The sequence below is a fragment of the Paroedura picta genome, chromosome 4 (genome assembly GCF_049243985.1).
Source record: "Paroedura picta isolate Pp20150507F chromosome 4, Ppicta_v3.0, whole genome shotgun sequence".
Taxonomy (NCBI): Eukaryota; Metazoa; Chordata; class Lepidosauria; order Squamata; family Gekkonidae; genus Paroedura; species Paroedura picta.
In genome coordinates, this window is record NC_135372.1 from 89,630,606 (window position 1) to 89,647,950 (window position 17,345).

The 17,345-nt window shown below is 44.5% G+C and overlaps 2 protein-coding genes across 7 annotated transcripts in view; one reads left to right on the forward strand and one right to left on the reverse strand.

Annotated features, from left to right (window-relative positions):
- Window position 1: 1 nt before the first annotated feature.
- On the forward strand, window positions 2–13,511 carry DPH2 (diphthamide biosynthesis 2). 5 transcript variants are annotated; one of them, XM_077334040.1, is made up of 7 exons: window positions 2–243; window positions 3,247–3,405; window positions 3,614–3,726; window positions 4,090–4,310; window positions 6,468–7,112; window positions 7,593–7,778; window positions 8,199–13,511. In XM_077334040.1, exons 2-7 carry the CDS (start codon window positions 3,253–3,255, stop codon window positions 8,321–8,323), a joined length of 1,443 nt encoding a protein of 480 aa, XP_077190155.1. In that variant the 5' UTR covers window positions 2–243; window positions 3,247–3,252; the 3' UTR covers window positions 8,324–13,511. The 5 variants fall into 5 exon arrangements, with proteins under 5 accessions (XP_077190155.1, XP_077190157.1, XP_077190154.1 ...); XM_077334042.1 differs by having other exon boundaries at window positions 31–243; window positions 3,201–3,405; XM_077334039.1 differs by having other exon boundaries at window positions 242–379.
- IPO13 (importin 13) overlaps window positions 12,093–17,345 on the reverse strand; it is a 67,616-nt gene continuing 62,363 nt past the window's right edge. The window contains exons 16-20 of one of the 2 annotated variants that reach the window (XM_077334037.1): window positions 16,523–16,589; window positions 16,198–16,256; window positions 15,742–15,831; window positions 15,280–15,461; window positions 12,093–12,594 (exon numbers count right to left, since the gene is read on the reverse strand). In XM_077334037.1, coding sequence (XP_077190152.1) covers window positions 12,495–12,594; window positions 15,280–15,461; window positions 15,742–15,831; window positions 16,198–16,256; window positions 16,523–16,589 — 498 coding nt within the window. In that variant the 3' untranslated portion in view covers window positions 12,093–12,494. The remainder of the gene's footprint in view (window positions 12,595–15,279; window positions 15,462–15,741; window positions 15,832–16,197; window positions 16,257–16,522; window positions 16,590–17,345) is intronic. The other variant, XM_077334038.1, reaches the window with a different exon arrangement.

Below are 17,345 nucleotides of genomic sequence, written 5' to 3' on the forward strand. Positions count from 1 at the left end.
TACAAAGCCCAACAGGCCACAGAACTGTCTACGCAAATTGCGCTGTTTTACTTTCGGGTGGCCTTTTATATCGGGATGGCTATTGGCAATAACGTGCTGCGCAAATTACGCAAGGGAGAAATGTGTACGGTCCTTAGCCCGTTTTCCGACACGCGTTTCCAATTGGGCGGCTTTAAGTCTCCACCCCGGAAATGAAAGTACAGCCGTGTTCATGTGGTTGGTGTCCCTCCTAGTGAGGACAGGGTGAGTCCAGGGCACGGGTGATGGAACTGAAAGCCACGATTCTGTTTGCTGCTGGAACATTATTATTTTACTCTGTTGACTAGTGTGTGTGTTTTAACTGTTTCAGATTACGTGGATAGGAGGCTGACATTGTTCCGTTAGTATTATTATTATTCGATTGTAAACTACCTTAAAGATCTGGCGGTAAAAAGTTGGTGTATAAGTGTCTTAAGTAGTCAGTCAGTCAGTAGTCCAGAGCAGTAAGGTGAAATACATGGTATGCTTGTTTACATGCAAAACAGTATAGTAAATATTTAAGTACCATAAGTATGGTGGCTTCTGCTGTTTTATGATTCATAATAATAACTATAGCTATATGGTACTTTCTCCTTCCACAGAGGCCCACTTTGCTATAAGCTTCCAAGTTTTAATAAGGTGTTTTGTAGAGTTGCCCATGAAATTGTGATGGGAAAGTTGGAGGGCTGTGGATTAAATTTTGGAACATTTAGGTAGTTAAGGAATGTATTGAATAATTACAGCCAAAGACTGGAATGGCCCCTCGTTTGATTTGAGATTAGTGTCTAGTAGGGTGATTCAGGGCTTGGTTTTGGGCCCAGTGCTGCTTAATATTTTATTCACTGTCTAAATGTGAATGTTAAGATATTGTTCACTAAATCTGCAGTTATCAAATACAACTATAGAGATAAAATACAATCGATATATTAGGGAAAAGTCAGATGGGAACAAGATATAGTTTAATAGTAAGAAAGGTAAAGAAAGAAGGGTAATAGAAACAAATGTGTAACAAAAGTGTTGTGCCTGTGAGAATAAGATCTTGGGAATCTGGTAGACTGCAAATTGAATATGACTAGCTAGTGTTATATGGCAGCAAAGAAGGCGAATGTGATCCTAGGGTGTATCAACAGATTCATAGTGTCTAGGACAGCCTTTCTCAACTTTTTGATGTGGAACATATCTTGTGGCACACCCCCTGAAATGGATGTGACTAGGATTTGAGTGCCCAAAGCAGCTGTTCATGCCTAAAGCTGGCCAGGGTACACATGCAAGTGCAGAGCTCTGCGCCTGCGTGCAGGCGCCAGGTGGGATGCGTTTGCCTCCCCCCCCCCGCCCGCGGTGCTGGCTGCTTGGGGCGTGAATGGACGGTTTGAATGCCAAAGTGCCCAACCCTAGATGTGACTATGGACATGATTTCCATAGTCCCACCCAAGGGAGCGTGCCAAATGAGGCAGAGAGACAGCCAGCAGAGGAGGCTGAGGCTGCACACTGCTGTGCCATCACCAGAGACCCAGCCAGTAGACATGCAACAGCTCTAGGATGCACCACTGCTGGAGGCCTAGCCGGCACTGATGCTGCCCCCAGGGGCTGAGTGCAACAGTCAGAGGCTGAGGCAGTGTTGTGCTGCTGCTGAAGGTCCAGCCAGTGCCCGCACCACCCCCAGGGGCTCAGCCAGCACCTACGCTGCCCCTGGGGGCCCAGCCAGCGACCACGCCACCAGCAAGGGCTGAAGCAGTGGCAGAGGCCATGGTAGTGCTGATGGAGGTCCAAGGCTAAGGAGGGGAGGGGGTGGGGAGAAGGGAGTCTGTTGTGTGTGCTGTGCTTGCAAGAGAAGGAGAGGAGAGAAACCACTGAGGAGGTCAGGAAAGCTAGAGGCAAAGAGGGAAATGGGAAGGGGTAAGGGAATGGAAAGAGCCTCTTGTGGCGCAGAGTGGTAAGGCAGAAGACATGCTGTCTGAAGCTCTGACCATGAGGCTGGGAGTTCAATCCCAGCAGCCGGCTCAAGGTTGCCTCAACCTTCCATCCTTCCATGGTCGGTAAAATGAGTACCCAGCTTGCTGGGGGGTAAACGGTAATGACTGGGGAAGGCAAACCACCCTGTATTGAGTCTGCCATGAAAAAGCTAGAGGGCGTCACCCCCCAGACATGACCCCGTGCTTGCACAGGGGATACCTTTACGGGAATGGAATCTCTCTGTGTATGTGTGTTTGTGAGGGAGGGGCTGAATAAGGATTCTGTGAGAGTCAGACTGTCAGTAAATTTGTTACTGTTGAGAGACCCCTGAAACATTCTTTAGGTTTCAAGAAACCCCAGAAGTGGCATGATCAGGCAGAATATGGTTGGGAAGCATAGGTGTGTGCATGCCCACCCAGGGCCCTGCTTTGTCCCGCACCCTCTGATAACATCAATGGCCAATTTGAGGGGGGGCACATAGATGTGATCACATGTGGTTATATCACCTGTTACATGTTTAACATTTTATAAAAATTAACTCCTATCCATTCAGGCAACCCAAGGCCATGGCTGAGAAAGCTTGGTCTAGGACATGAGATATATTATAACTGTATGCCATGCTGGGCAGACTCTGTATCTAGTTCTGGAGGCCTTTTTATAGGATTATTAGGGGTTTGGAGACTTAAGTCTTATAGAGAAAGGTTGCAGGAATTGGTAATGTTCAGCCTGGAGAAGACGATGATGAAAGGGGATGTTATTACTCTTTTAAAGTTTATAAAGAACTGCCATTTAGAGGAGGAGAGGGTGGTGTTTCAGTTGGTAGTGGAGGACAGGACTCCTAATAATGGGTTTAAATTATGAGTGGCGAGATTATGGTGGGGTATTTACTTTTTTAAACTAATGGCAATTCAGTGGTGGAACTGGCTGCCCAGGGATGTTGTGTGGTCCCTCCTTGGAGATGATTAAACTCAGATAAAATGATTATTTGTCGGGGATACTTTAGGTCATCTCGCATGGTGTGGGGAGCTGGACTGGATGGTGTTTAGGCCCGTTTTAACTTTTAAATTCTATTCATAAAGTGAAAATTCTAACCTGTGATAGAGAATGAACCTATGCAAACAAAAGCTTTCAGCTATTTCATACAAATACAATAGTCTGATGTTGTGATTCTAGAGGGGAGATGCCTGAGATGTTCTTTCCTTTTTGTGGTACTTGTGTTCAAAATTTAGATATCCCTGTACAGTTAAACATTGCCGTATCTTCTTGGAAACATAGATCATCATGGCAACAACATTCAGCAGTGATGGAGCTGACCTGATGCAACGGATTGTAACTCCTGCAGGAATGGCTGGACGTCCCCCAACCATGGAGCTAGAAGAGTACTATGAACTGGACAGAACAATTACATTTGTACTGGATAACAGCTTTACAAAGGTTAGAGTGCATCTTGGTAGGAGATAATGAACACACGCTTCACTTTTGTTATGAGGCCCTGTTTAAATTAAGAATATAATTATCATGGCAAATAACCATTTGTGTGCTGTGAGCACTGTTGGTACATGGGGAGGGGGATCATCTGTGCTTTGTATAGTAAATGATGAATCGTTCTCAAAAACTTATCTGCCCTAGTCTCTTGTTACAGGTTGCTCTTCAATTTCCTGACGAGCTCTTACCTGATTCAGCAACTATTGCTGCCAAGATGGAAGAAATGACGGGTTCAAAAATGTACATTTTAGGGGACACATCATATGGCAGGTGGGTCTTAAGATAAATCCTATCCACTATGAAGTTGTAACTTCCTAATCTGGCTTTTAATCCTAATAATAAAATGTTAACAGTTGCTTCATAGTCCCTTCTTTATCTCTTTGGTTTGCTCATCTGGGGTATGAGAAGCACTAGTCCTTAAAACCAGAAACTGTTCTTGTCTGTTGGGTGGTACTAGCAATGCTATTTTCCCAGCTGTTAAGACTTGTTAGGATCCCAGCAGGCTGACTACAAGGAGAATTCAGGTTTGGTTTTGTTTTGAATGCAGATGCAATTCTAATCTTCCAGGATGTTAACAGTGACAAATATTTGATGGAAGGAAGCCTCAGAACTAATGCTGTTACCTTTCTTTAGCTGCTGTGTAGATGAGGTGGCAGCAGAGCATGTGAATGCTGAGGCTGTGGTGCACTATGGTCCAGCCTGCTTGAGTCCTTGCCGCAAGTTGCCAGTGCTGCATGTGTTTGGCCGACAACCACTGGATGTGATGCGTTGTGCAGAAGTCTTCCAGGAACTGTATCCTGATCGCCAAGCTCATGTTATTGTCCTAAGTGATGTGGCCTATTCTCATGCTATTGGTGAGTCTGGGTGGATTGCAATGTGGAATCTAATCATAAGGATATTACTATATTACTAGCTTCAAAGGCTGTTCCTAAGTATGGGCCTTGAAAGGGTCCCCTTCCCTGGCCAGGCAGTTTAAGGTGGCTTTGGGCCGCAGCTCGCAGCCAGATCAAGTGGGGCAGGCGGGGGCTGGACAGCTCGTTAGCAGGGACGGGACAGAGTTCCTTAACAGGCAGTCAGCAGGCCGGGGGGGCCCTCTTCAGCAGGCCCAGCCTAGCAGGCCAAGAGGCCCTTGTAAGCAGGCCCCGTTTAGCAGGCCAACAGGTCATCTTCAGCAGGCCCAGCCTAGCAGGCCAAGAAGCCCTCGTTGGCAGGCCCTCCACCACGCCCCTTTGCCCAGGGCCTTCTCACCTTATCTGCTGCAGGAGCAGGACCAATCAGGGCAAAGCTGGCTGTACCCTGATTAGCCTATTCCAACTTGGACAGCCGGACACGTCCCACCCCCTAGGCTGTTTCACAAATATATAGAGGAACAACAATAGATATATATTGTATTGCAGAGTTACACATAGAAAACATAATAATATAAATTATGTAACCAAGTTGATAGAATAGGTATGCAGACAGATTGGACAGTCCCCCTAAATATTATCTAAATTTTCAATCCACTGCACAATTACCGAAGCCTGTTTGTATTCATTAGCCATTTCCATAATTTATGTGGCAAGTCAGATTCTGCAGGCCTCTACTTGGTATTTGTCAGCTTATGGATATCAGGTGGAACTGATTTCATTCATGTTTGTAATCATTCACTCCCTAGATTGAAATTTTGCAGTTCAAAGATTTGTGGAGATCTTATTGCTGGGTGTTGGGATCTTAGTCTGGAAAGGCCAAGTCACCCGTCTTTGCAGATGGGCAGCTCTCTATTTTCAATATTTCTGTTTTCACAAAGAAGAGCATCTTGTCTCTGGAGATGCGGGGGAAGTGATGTGGCACAACATGGGTAGCCAATAATACATCTACTGATGGTTCTCATGGTTGTATTGAGCTGGACATCACGTTTTTGGATATGGGGGCTGCTGAGCCACACTGTGAAGTACTGTATTCTGCAGTACTATACAGCAGCCCCAAAGCTGAGCATCTAAGTGTTGCAGCAGATGCACCACAATTTTGTGAGAAAGTTGTTTTGCATGTGTATTTTTGCTGCTAGGTTGGTAAGATGGTGTTTATAGCTGAAGCTCCTCTCCAAGGCATTTAGGGGTATAGTTGTTCATGGTTGGCAAGATTCTTATTGAGATGGGAACCAGAACATTATGTTTTTCTGGGATTTGGGATAGGCTGCCATTTATACTAGCATCAAGTGGGTCGTCATGTTAGTCATGTTAGTCTCAAACAAAGTTTGAGTCCAGTGGCCCCTTTAAGACCAACTAAGTTCTATTAAAGGTGAAAGCGTTTGTGTGCATAGCACACTTCATCATCAGATAATGAAATGGGAGTTACCAGACCACATATATAAGTAGCGAGTGCATTGTTGATTGGTATGCAGCATAGTACACAGAGGATATTTACCAGATACAAAGGTCTTACAGAAATAACTAGCTAAGTTTATCAGGTCATCATTTGTTTCGGTTCATCTCTGTTGGGGGACATAGAGGAAGGAGAAATGTCGAGATAAAAATTAGTGGTCAGATGCAGTCCCAATTGTGGAACCTGAGAGTAATTGAAAGAGAACCTGTCAGTAAGCTCCATCCAGCTGCACCCAAGCATGGAGGCATCTCAAGAAGTGATAAGCCATGCAAGCTCTGTACTCCAGCCTGAGAATTAAATTTCAGTCTCCCATTCGAAATGACATTGTATTGCACCATTCATTACATTATGGTAATAGTCATCCAAAATTTCAAGGTCTTTAGCCAGTATTTCCTTTTCAATTGATTTGTGTCTTACTGCAATAGCAAAAGGATAAACATTAATTCACCCCAGTGACTGGCCTGATCCAGCTTGGTTTCTCTTATGTTCTTATTGCTCCTGCTCTAGTAGTTTTCCCCATCCATAGAAGCTAGTGGGTGGGAAACAAAAAAACAATTGTTTGAGTGGTCATATTCTCTGAATGACTTGAGGGGGTTGTGGCTTTAGAGATGTGACTGATTTTTATTGTTCTGTTTTTTTTCCCTTAGAAAGCCTGGCCTCTCAGCTGCACCCTATCTACCCCAGTGTGATTTTCTCTCAAGTGGATACTAAAGAGGCTCTTTCCTCAATCCAGCCAAATTCTGGACTGGTGTGTCAGTTTGGTCGGAACTTCACAGTGGACGATCTGCATGGGCTTGCCAACTATTCTATGTTCTACGTGGGATCTGAGGGCCCAGAGCTCACAAACTTCATGCTAAGCTGGAACCAGTGCTCCTTCAGTTCCTTTAATCCTAAAACGGATGAAGGAAGGTGGGAAACGCTGGATGTTAACCGGGCTCTCCGACGACGCCTCTATCTAGTAGAGCGGGCACGGGATGCTCAAGTGGTAGGCATTGTGGTGGGTACTCTTGGTGTGGCAAACTACTTGTCTGTACTGGAGCATCTGCAAGGAATCCTTCACCAGGCTGGCAAACGATCCTATACTCTGGCGGTAGGTAAGCCGAGCCCTGCAAAACTGGCAAACTTTTTGGAAGTGGACATCTTGGTCTTAGTGGCCTGTCCCCAGAACTCCTTACTGGACTCCTCTGATTTCTACCGACCCCTGGTCACACCCTATGAAATGGAGATGGCTTGCAATCCTGCACGGGCCTGGACTGGCAGATACATCACTGACTTCCGTCGCCTTCTACCAGGTAAGGCCACCGACTTCTGCTCCCTCCTCTTAGGATGTTTGTAGGGATGGTAGATGTGGGCAGCAAGTGGTGCTATTTATACCTCTCTCATTGAGAGGGTTTGTTTTCCAGCACTGAAGCCCCACTTGGCACCTGGAGTTTTGGAAGTGGTATTTAGTGAAAACTGAGATTCTGCAGAAACTAAGTTGCAGCTTTAAATGTGAAAGTTCAGTGGGCCCACCAATCTCTTTGCCTTGTGTCTAAAGAATGGCAACTGAAACAAGTCCCTGTACCCACAGAAGTATCCAGCAGAAAGCCATTCTACCTGGGGAACTGTTTGAACATGTATAGCCCTCTTGCACTGTAGTGATGCGGGCTGAGAAGGGCTGTAGCATGTGCTGCCCTGCATGATTGAGTTAGCACTTCGATGGGGAATAAAAGAACCATGGTTGTACTGAGGTGTCTAGCTTAATTGCTGCTTCTCTTTCTGAATGTCTGCAGGAGCAAGCGAACACATCCCCATTGCAGACAACATTTCTGATTCTAGCCGTCAGCCTGACATTTCTCTAATCACTGGGGAGATGCGCTCAACTTGCCTCGGCACTGCTCTAGACTCAGAGCCAACATCTGGTGCTGCTGTGATCTGCCGCAGCCACGTCCAAACTATGGCTCAGATTAGTCCAGCGGGTGAGTACTTTGCATGAGTAGTTCAAGAACTCAGCGAACTGGGGGTGAGAATAACCCAATGCGGATTCAGATGACTTGTTTACTATTCACTTACGAGGTCTCCTCATATGGGAGGTCTGTCTCAAGGCATGTAGGCATTAGGAGACAGTTAAGAAGACAGTGAGTTGTTGGAAGCTTCAAAAAGCAGTCAAGTGCAATAATCATAAGTCAACAAGTGGATAATGAAGTCTTCTGACTCCACAGTTGTCTTTAGGTGACTAATGGAAGAGGGGTAAAGTGATGTTCTGTCATACTCCTCAGATCTCTCACCTGTAATATGAACTATGCTCCCAGCTCTGATCTCTTCTAAAGTGGTGTCAGAGGTGCAACTTGGGGAAATGGTTTCTGCTCTGATGGCTTCTTCTTTGTTGTCTATTTTAGCCTCCTTCCTGGAGTCACGCAGCTGGAGGGGGTTGGAGCAGAAGCTTGGCCAGACAGCAGTCACAAAGTCGGTACCAGGACGCCGGGGGGTTGCTATTGCCTATGAAGATGAATCCTGCAGATGATGCAAAGCCATGGAGAATCCAGAGACTGTGGGGCAGACAGTCACTTAATGGGGGTTGTGCTGGAGGGGGTACTTTGATATATCCATACCAGGCACTTACTTACTTGGGTTTAAGATCCAAGCATTAAGAGAGAATTTTCTTTTCTGCTACCTCTTCCTCCTGATTTAAAGGAGTCTCATGTGCTTTTTTTTAAAGTTCACATCTATACATATTCCAGTATGACTGGAGAAGAAAGTCACTTACCTTTCCCATTGTGTCATGCACAAAGATCTTCTGGATGAGTGAGTTTCTTGGCTAGGACTGTAGAATATTCCAGTTCTGCTTCAGTGGTGGTATGGAATCTCCTTGGTTGGGGCAGCAAAGAAACCACAATGAGCAGCTAGGAGCATGAGTGAGAAACTGCTGCAGACGACCACATATGAAACCTTGGTTTATAACCCTCAAATCTCTTGTAGCAAGATGGGCCATTTAGTAACTGCATATTTGGATAGTGTGAATACCAAATACACTTGGGGAGAGGGAGTGACAGGTGTTGTGATTTGGAGGTGTAAGTTCTGTTGAAGCTTATCAGGAAGTTCCTGAGATCCTGACAGTCATTTAGTTTCCCAGGTCAGAGTGCTATAAATGCTCAGAGGTCTCGGAGAGCTGAAAATGCATTTACTCAGGAAGGTTACTATTTGCCTACCTCCCATAAGAGACAAAAGACACAGCAGTTGTAAAACATTATCTAGGATGCGTGGAATGTGTGCCCCAGGATGATTGGGGGGCAAGTTCCCTAATTCTATATTTGGAGAAGCTTCCTGCCAACATAGAGCAAGAAGGGTTAAAAAGCTGAAACATTCATTGGTCCAAATGCTGGGAGTTGAACTCCTCTGCAGGCAACCGGCTGTGTGTGTGTGTATCTGGATGTGCATTTATTCTACAGGCATCCAGGTAGGGGTGTAAGAGGCAACTGTTCAGTAATGGTTAAAGTTAACATGGTGTTAGGTTTCTGTTCTGGCTATTATATCTGTAACCATTGGGCACTGATTGCTATTTTATGTTTATAATCTGTATCAACAAAGTCCTTTTCTGCTTAATTCAACTCCTCCTCACTTACACACAGGGGGGATGGGAAAGCTTTGCTCTTTGTACTTGCTCAAAGGCAGCCTTTACCTAGTCACTGGAAACATGGAAGGCTGAATTCTAACCTGGGGTTAGAGTGACTCAAGGGAAACATGCTTTATATGCACACAAATATGCAGAATGCAGTGTAAGAACACACTCCCAAGACAGGGAGAAAGAGAACATGGGATCCACCAATCATGGATATTACCAATGGTGTATTGGATATTACCAAATTGGCACAAGAACCAATTTAGAGAAAGATGTTTGAGAGAGTTAAAGTAGGCAATGCCCATGCACCAATTCTAATTTTGATGAAGGAACTGGATAGTTGACTATGAACATCAGAGGATCTTTTAATGCTCACTATCCAGCAATCCCTCAGCTAGAAAAGAGAAGGGAACTCGTATTGAATATGTGGAGCAGTTTCCTTTTTCAATAAATGTGAATCGTGTTTCAGTTCCTGGACACTTACCTGGCACTCCTCATCACCTGCTGCTCTATGCTGCCTCATTGCATCATGGACCATCATGTTGGAGGCTGTGAAAATGCCCAGCCATGTCATATATAATATTGATAACACACTGTTTTAAGGCTCAAACTCCAAGCAGGGGGTATCCAGAAAGGTGAGATACCTCAGGAGCGAGAAAGCAAGGCAAGAAGTCATCATAAAGCAAGGGCTTACAGTTGATAATCAGCAGCATGTACAGGGATGGCTGCACCCTTCGTACGTTTCTCAACATCTGAATCTTCACATAGGTACTTCACCACTTACTCAGTCATAAAATGCATTTACATTTTTGGCATCAAGGTTTAGCAAGATGGGAGAGGGACACAATTACTATGCATTACAGAGTTAGGAACATTATCTCTTAATGAGGGGCTCTGCTAGCTGGTCAAGGCACCTGGTGTTTCATATATCCTTCATACTAACATGGCAACCTGTTTTTCTAGCCCATTTTCAGTACTAATAGTATTTCCACAAACACAGCTTTACAAGGGGGGGGGGCTTTATGGGGCATAAACTACCATATGGTAGTGGCCATCAGGTGGTTCTATGCCAGATATCGTCAGTCCTTCCATGTCTTGTAACAACTATCAAATGAAGATTTGGGTGAACTGTGTACGCTATACAAACTCACTTATCCACTGTGCTCTTCAGCTACAGTTAGTACCAGCTTCTAAAAAAGCATTGCCAGTAACTGGCAAGGATTGTACCAGCCCAGCTCATACTGCCTTGGCCACAGACCTCTATCCTAAAGAGGCCATGTGGAGGTTGCTCAGCGTCTCTCATAATAAGCTGGTAAGGTGAATTTAGGAGGCATAATACGTAGCCTCACTAAATAATTTCTCCAGGAAAACCTTCCTGATGAGAAAGTCTGAGCTCAGAACCAAAGTCAGAGGAAAAAGGAAGGTATTAGTGGTGCACCACATACCCCTCCATGCCTAGAGAATACACTTCATACTTACTAGAGAAAAATGAATCACTGATATTTCACTTTATCAAAGGGCAGTTAAAACATAGATGCTGAAAACACCATCAGATTGCAGCTTCTTTCCACCATGACAACATGCTAATTACTAATAATCTGCTCGTAATAAGCCAGCTCAAACTGAAAATGTAACCAATGCTTGAAATTGTTTTTGATTAGCAACACTAAACTGGAGGTTTCTCCTGTAATTGGAATAGTTATTTTACCCTCAAGAAGCAGTAAGTGGGAAGCCAAGCTTTTGCAAAACACTGGTTTTCTAGGTTCAAAAGAGCTCCACCTGCTTAAACTAGTAAAATTCTCATACCTATAGTGCAAGTATGCTAGAAGTTACTCCTCAGTCTTCAAGTTTTAACCTCAGACAATGAGCATGCTGTTTTTATATGGCTGATCTTGTTTCATGTTCTGTCTTGAGGAGACTTTTTCCTTCACAAAGAAATGTTTGGAATTTACATACTCCAAGATATTAACTTTTGCACATCTGGGAATTGCTGTGAGTGAAGCTGGCAAACCTATAACTGCAGATGTATGAAAGTTGGCTTGAGTACTTCATGTTTGTTGTTTCTGAAGTGTGCGTGTATGCACATGGGGGTGGTTTCAAATTTACCTAGAATGGGTCCTGTTCCACTAGATCAGCTCTAGTTTGGCCATGTTAACATTCCCCGATAGGCAGGCAGACAAAGCCTCACACTTCTTCCTAATTTACCCATGAACGCAGCTGTGGCATGCTCTCAAAGTAATTGTTGCTTCTTGAACTTCACTGGCAGAAGCAGCCAGGAGGTCTTCATCAAATCTAATACAGAAGGCTACAACTTTCCATGTGATGTGACCTAGTTAGCCATTATTCTTGTCTAGTGTAATACATTCTATGCAGGATGCTCCAGATGCTGGAACAGGATAATTACATGGAGATTCTGAGAACTACAGATGACCGTAGCCCTCATGACAGAATATTAATGGAAGCCTGCATCTCAGAAAGCTGCCCTGCTTCCTGGGACTCTGATACGGAATGCTGACAAGGACAATGTGGGCCTGTTTATCACCTCAATCAGTCTAGGCAAAGCAGAACTGAAGTTACGCTACAGGTGCCACAAGTGTTAGCCTTCCCTTCTCTTCCTCCCTCTTCCAAAAGCTATACACCCCATTTCCTTTTGCATTCGCCAATAATCACCAGCTTAGAAATAGCCTTAATATAATTTCGAGTCTGCACAGCCTTCCACTTCAGTCAGACACAAGCTGCCTCATGCATGGCAAGGGCAGACTTTTTAAGAACAGACAATGCCACAGATATGTCTACAGGAGTGTGCTTAGGGAGACAAGGGGACAGTCATTGCACCAGTCCGGTGGGGGTGGGGGTGAGGAAGGCTGTCTTCAGTTTGAGCCTGTGCTCCAAGTCCTTGCAGCCTGCTGCCACTGACGATGTGATGCGGGTTAAGAAACAGCCTGTTGTTGAGTGGAGCAGCCTCAGCAGGTTAGCTGTAAGATTATTGTCCTAAGAACTGGTTCAGTAGCAGCATAGGACAGTGGCAAGTGGCCAGCAGAAGTGTTCATGCTCCAGTTTCTTGGTACAAGTGTCCTCAGTAGTCTGCTGTGTACTCGGTGCCATGCAGTCCCCGACAGAGCAGTGTGAACTCCTTCACCATATCTTTCACACGTCGTTTGTTTACGCGCTCTCTGCTAACACAAGGAAAGTGTGGTGAAATACTTGACATACAAGAGCAGCAACTTCAGCCAGGTCTTAGACTTTAGCAGCAAAATTAAAGATGAGTCCAGCAGAACTTAAATATGCCACCACCAACAAAATTCCAACCTCAGCTTTCATCAGGTATATCTAATGAAGTGAGATCTGACTCAAAAGCTTATTCTGGAATAAAATTTTGTACCTTTAATGTACTGCGGGACTGTTAGTTTACAAGCGTGAAAAGCAATGACATGAGAGAATTTAAGGAGGAGGTCACATAAAGTGACACCTACTGCTACTGGCCCCTGCACACAAGAACATCTTTTAGAGCAAAGCCATGACAATCACAGTCCCAGTGTTGGCAATTAATCACATAGAAATGTATAATTTCTAGAAATGTTGAAGCCACAGGGAATAAAATGCTGTAAAACCTGAACATTTTGGGGGAAAATATATGCAATACTTATTTTATCAAATAATTTGTATATATTTTAAATGTACTGTTTATATAATCTGTATTTGTATCATAAATCAAGCTGGACATGGATGGTGGGAGGCGTTGGGGCTCTGGGGAGTCACTGGCCCAGGAGCACCAATCAATCGGGATGGCCTCCACATCCCTAATCAGAACTCAGGGAGGGCACTCGTCCCCTAGAGTAGCGATCCCCAACCTGTGGGCCGCAGACCACATGTGGTCCTTTGACTAATTGGAGGCGGGCCCCGAAGGACGCCTCCCCCCCCCCGGCCCTTTTCTTCATCCCCCCGGCCCTTTACAACACACTTCGGGTGTCATTGTCTCCCATCACTCCCAGATGGGACTATCTTGTTGCAGAGAAACAAGCGCAGGGTTCCCGTTGATTTGTCATTGTCATGAGTTAAAATGTCCATGAAAATAAAATGTTCCTTATGTTCATTGTTGTGGCGGTCCGGATTTTATTTTGAAGGGATGTTTAAACATTACCCTAGCGATCAGAGAGCCTTAGGGCAGTGGTTGAGAGTAGAGGAGTAAACTACCCCCCCTCCACACACCGGGCCTCAGTAAAAGGCGTTGAGTGGTCCCCGGGGATAAAAAGGTTGGGGACCAGGACCAATCAGGTAAGGGACACACTGTCCCTGGCTGCCTCTCCAGCTGTGTGAAAAGATGGCAGTCGGGTAAGGCAGCTCCAGCCCAAGCAGCCCTGCTGCAGCCTCACCAGGCCGTGGTGGGGCTGCCTGGGTGGATAGGTGGGGAGGGAGGCATTGAGCACCCACCTAAACTTGCCCCTGCCCTGACCAGCCTTGCTGCCATGGCGGGAAGCACCCGCCTGAACTTGCCCCCCGCTCTGACCAGCCTTCCAGCAGACTTATGAAGCCATGGTGGGGCTGGCCAGGCGGCTGGCAGGGGAGGCAGCGAGCACCTGGACGAGTTAACCCCCGCCCTGACCAGCCTTGTATACGATGTAAAATTAGACTCTTGGGAGTATCTGTGAAATTTAAAATTATAAATCTCAACATACTATAAACAAAAATGCACTTTTAGCAGTGAAAAAAAGGAAATGTATTATTTGGATAGAGGAACTCTCATTCATTCATAACACAGCACAATATACCAAGTTAAACATTATAATTATTAGTGTATTGTATATATTACAGCATATTAGTCATGGAGAAAAATTAGCTACATTTAGAGAAACGTATCCTTAAAAATATGGTCTGTATGTCTACAGTATATAGGACTCACCATTACCTAATGCTGTGAATTATCTGAAAAAGTTTCCTGCAATATTTTGAGTGCATAGAGCCTCTTAAACAGCGTTCCACTCATTCCAGAAGGAATAAAAAGTCACAAGAGAATTCCAACATTGGAAGTCCTCAGCAAATAACAACCCCCCCCCCCAAAAAAATTCTGTTTTTCTCCCCTGAGTTCTTTCATCTCTAATGCTAGGCCTCAATAGATTTCCAGATTGAACTTTGACAGACCAGGCTTCAGCTTGATTCAGTTTGGTGAACTATGCCTACATTTTTAAAGAACAGTGTAGTGTTCAGGGGGCAGGATGCCGTTTTGTGAAAACTGACCCTGTGGCTCAAAATTAATGCCAATGAAGTCGCAACATTCTGACATGTTGTTCTGCAAACTTTGTGGAAAGTTTCATGAAGTGAAAACCAGATGGTAGAATCAACTAAAGAGACAGAGAGCCCAAAATGATGCCAAAGAATCTGCTGCATTTTCCATACTTACATTCTAGTGGGCTAAAAGCTGGCAACTGAAACATCAGACATCAACCCATTTGGTGGGTTCCTAGATCCTGGTCTGACTAGCCTCCCATAAAAGAACATCTGTGACAATATTCCACTCTCTCTTGGCCACTGGGATGCCTCATGTTTCCTTCTTCCCAAATGTTAATTGACCCGGCATTCATCCCTGGTCACCAATTCATCCCGTTCTCTCCTTATCTTGCAGATCCCTCTAGGCCACATAGAGGTATATAGGTATGTTTGGTCATGATACCAATCTTTAAGGCTCCTCAATTTGTATTAAGCTCTCCACAGTAGGAGAAGCTGAGGACCTGCTCTATGTATAAAATAGCAGGGGCTTTCATTTATAGTGGCTTGTGCATGTTGTGGAATGTAACAGATATTCAACAGCTAGAGTTCCTCAGGAACACACAGTTCCTCAGGAAAAGCATCAAGAAAAAACTCACCTAAGAATTTGCTGACTGAAGATTTCCTTCTGCTCAGGGGTGACACGGGCTGATGGGAAACCATCCTGCTGCATCACTTCCTTGATCCAGATGCTCAAGTAACTGAAGCAATGCTTGTTGAGAGCAAAAAGGATCTCAGCCAACTGATCCATCAAATTGCGTGAGGCTTGGCCACCTATACCCTGCAGGGGTGAAACAAATCCAGACAGCCTTTTCAGCAAACTGCAGTATATGAGAAAACCTCAACCTACCAAGGTCTTGAATTAGAGCATTAGCATCTTCTATAGTTGCAGTCCTATGCATGCTTACTTAGTGAAGCTTTTTTCCAAGGAAACATACATAGGACTGGATTGCAACATTTTGGTATCAAGGAAGCATAATTCTCAAATTTTATTTAATTAAGTATACAACACGCCTGCTGCTCCTAGTCTAGCTTGCAAAACCACTGTCCCCCCTCCTTACCTCAAGAACAGCTTGCAGCAGCATTTTGCCATTCTCATGAACCACCTGACCCACGGGTGAAATCTCCCCACAGCGTGGTAACAGCTCAGTCTGGTTTAAAAAAAAAGATGAGAAAAACTGATGCAAACTGTCTGTCACTTGGCAGAGAAACTTCTGTGCCTCGTCACAGACCAGACAACATCTTCCCCTAAAAGCAAAAATAACACAGCAGAAGACAAGACACCCTCATGTGAAAATTTATGGTAGAAAAATCCTTTCAGGAACCTGGAAAGGAGTCGCTTTCACACTGGTGCTATGTGCTTCTCTACTTTGTTCCTGTTGTAGTGGAACTTTGAGGGCTTCTGAGCCACCTGCCCAAACATGGCTCTGTCTTAATTAGCCATAAGTGAATATGGCTCAGACAAGGGTAATTCCACAATCAGCAAAAGGAGTATCTGCCACAAACACAATACTCACAAAAAAGCCACAGGCAGATTTGACAGTTGGTGCTTCAGGGAATTTCAAGGAGATCACGCCTAGAGGAAAAGCAGCACTAGTCAAGACTTAATCTACCACAACCCACAGCTTTCTACATGGGCAAGGAATAAAAGATAACTTCCTTTTTGTAAATAACAAGAGACTTCTGCCTGTCTTGTTAGGGAGGGATATTTCCATATTAAAAACATGGGGGGTTGCCCCAATTTTAGCATCTGTCTGGAGCTTCAAGCAGCAGAACGCCACCTGATGAGAACAATTTGCCCAGTCACTTCAAAAAACAGTTTTATCGGATGTGTCTACTCACCACAGTGGAACACTGCCTTGACATCCAGGCTGCTACACAGGAACAAGTCAGGCTTCCGTTTAAGTGCCTGTAAGGTATACACACATACACAGAGAATAAACACAGCTCTGGCAAGCAAATGCCATAGAGTAGCTCCCTGGCCAAGACCTGCATGTGCACTTACCTGGCCATTGGCCATGGTGTACAGTAAGCCATACATGGAATAAAAGGATACAAGCTGGGAATTTCAGAAACCAGGGATAACTAGGACCCCAGTTAACTAAGAGCCTCTGAACAGACATGCAATTGAAACATTATCTAGATACAAACTCAATGAAGTCCCACTTCGCTACAAATAAAGATTTTCATAAGTCCTTCCTCTGCTTTATTTAGCTATTTATTTATTTATTTGTTTTATTTATTTAGATTTATATACTGCCCTCCCCGAAGGCTCAGGTCACCTCTAGTGCACAAGGAAAAGGGAATAGCACATTTTTCACATGTTTTATTTGTGCCCTATATATAATGTTGCTTGCCTGCATATTTCAGCAAACTACAGCAAAAACTAACAGCTTTTATTACAGCATGAGCCAGCTTATGTATCCAGTATAGACAGCAGACAGCACATATGCCAACAGTGCCTTTCTAGTATTTATACTGGACAAATGTGAGAGAATCAACTAATACAAATTTGACATGACATAAATAGCAGGGTGAACATTTTAATCTTCTTGGACATCCTATTGCAGGTTGGAAAGCCACTGCTTTACAAAAATGCCTCAACAATAACAACCCAAAATGCCACAAAACTTCAGTTAGAAGACAGAGGGCAAAAGTGCTGAAT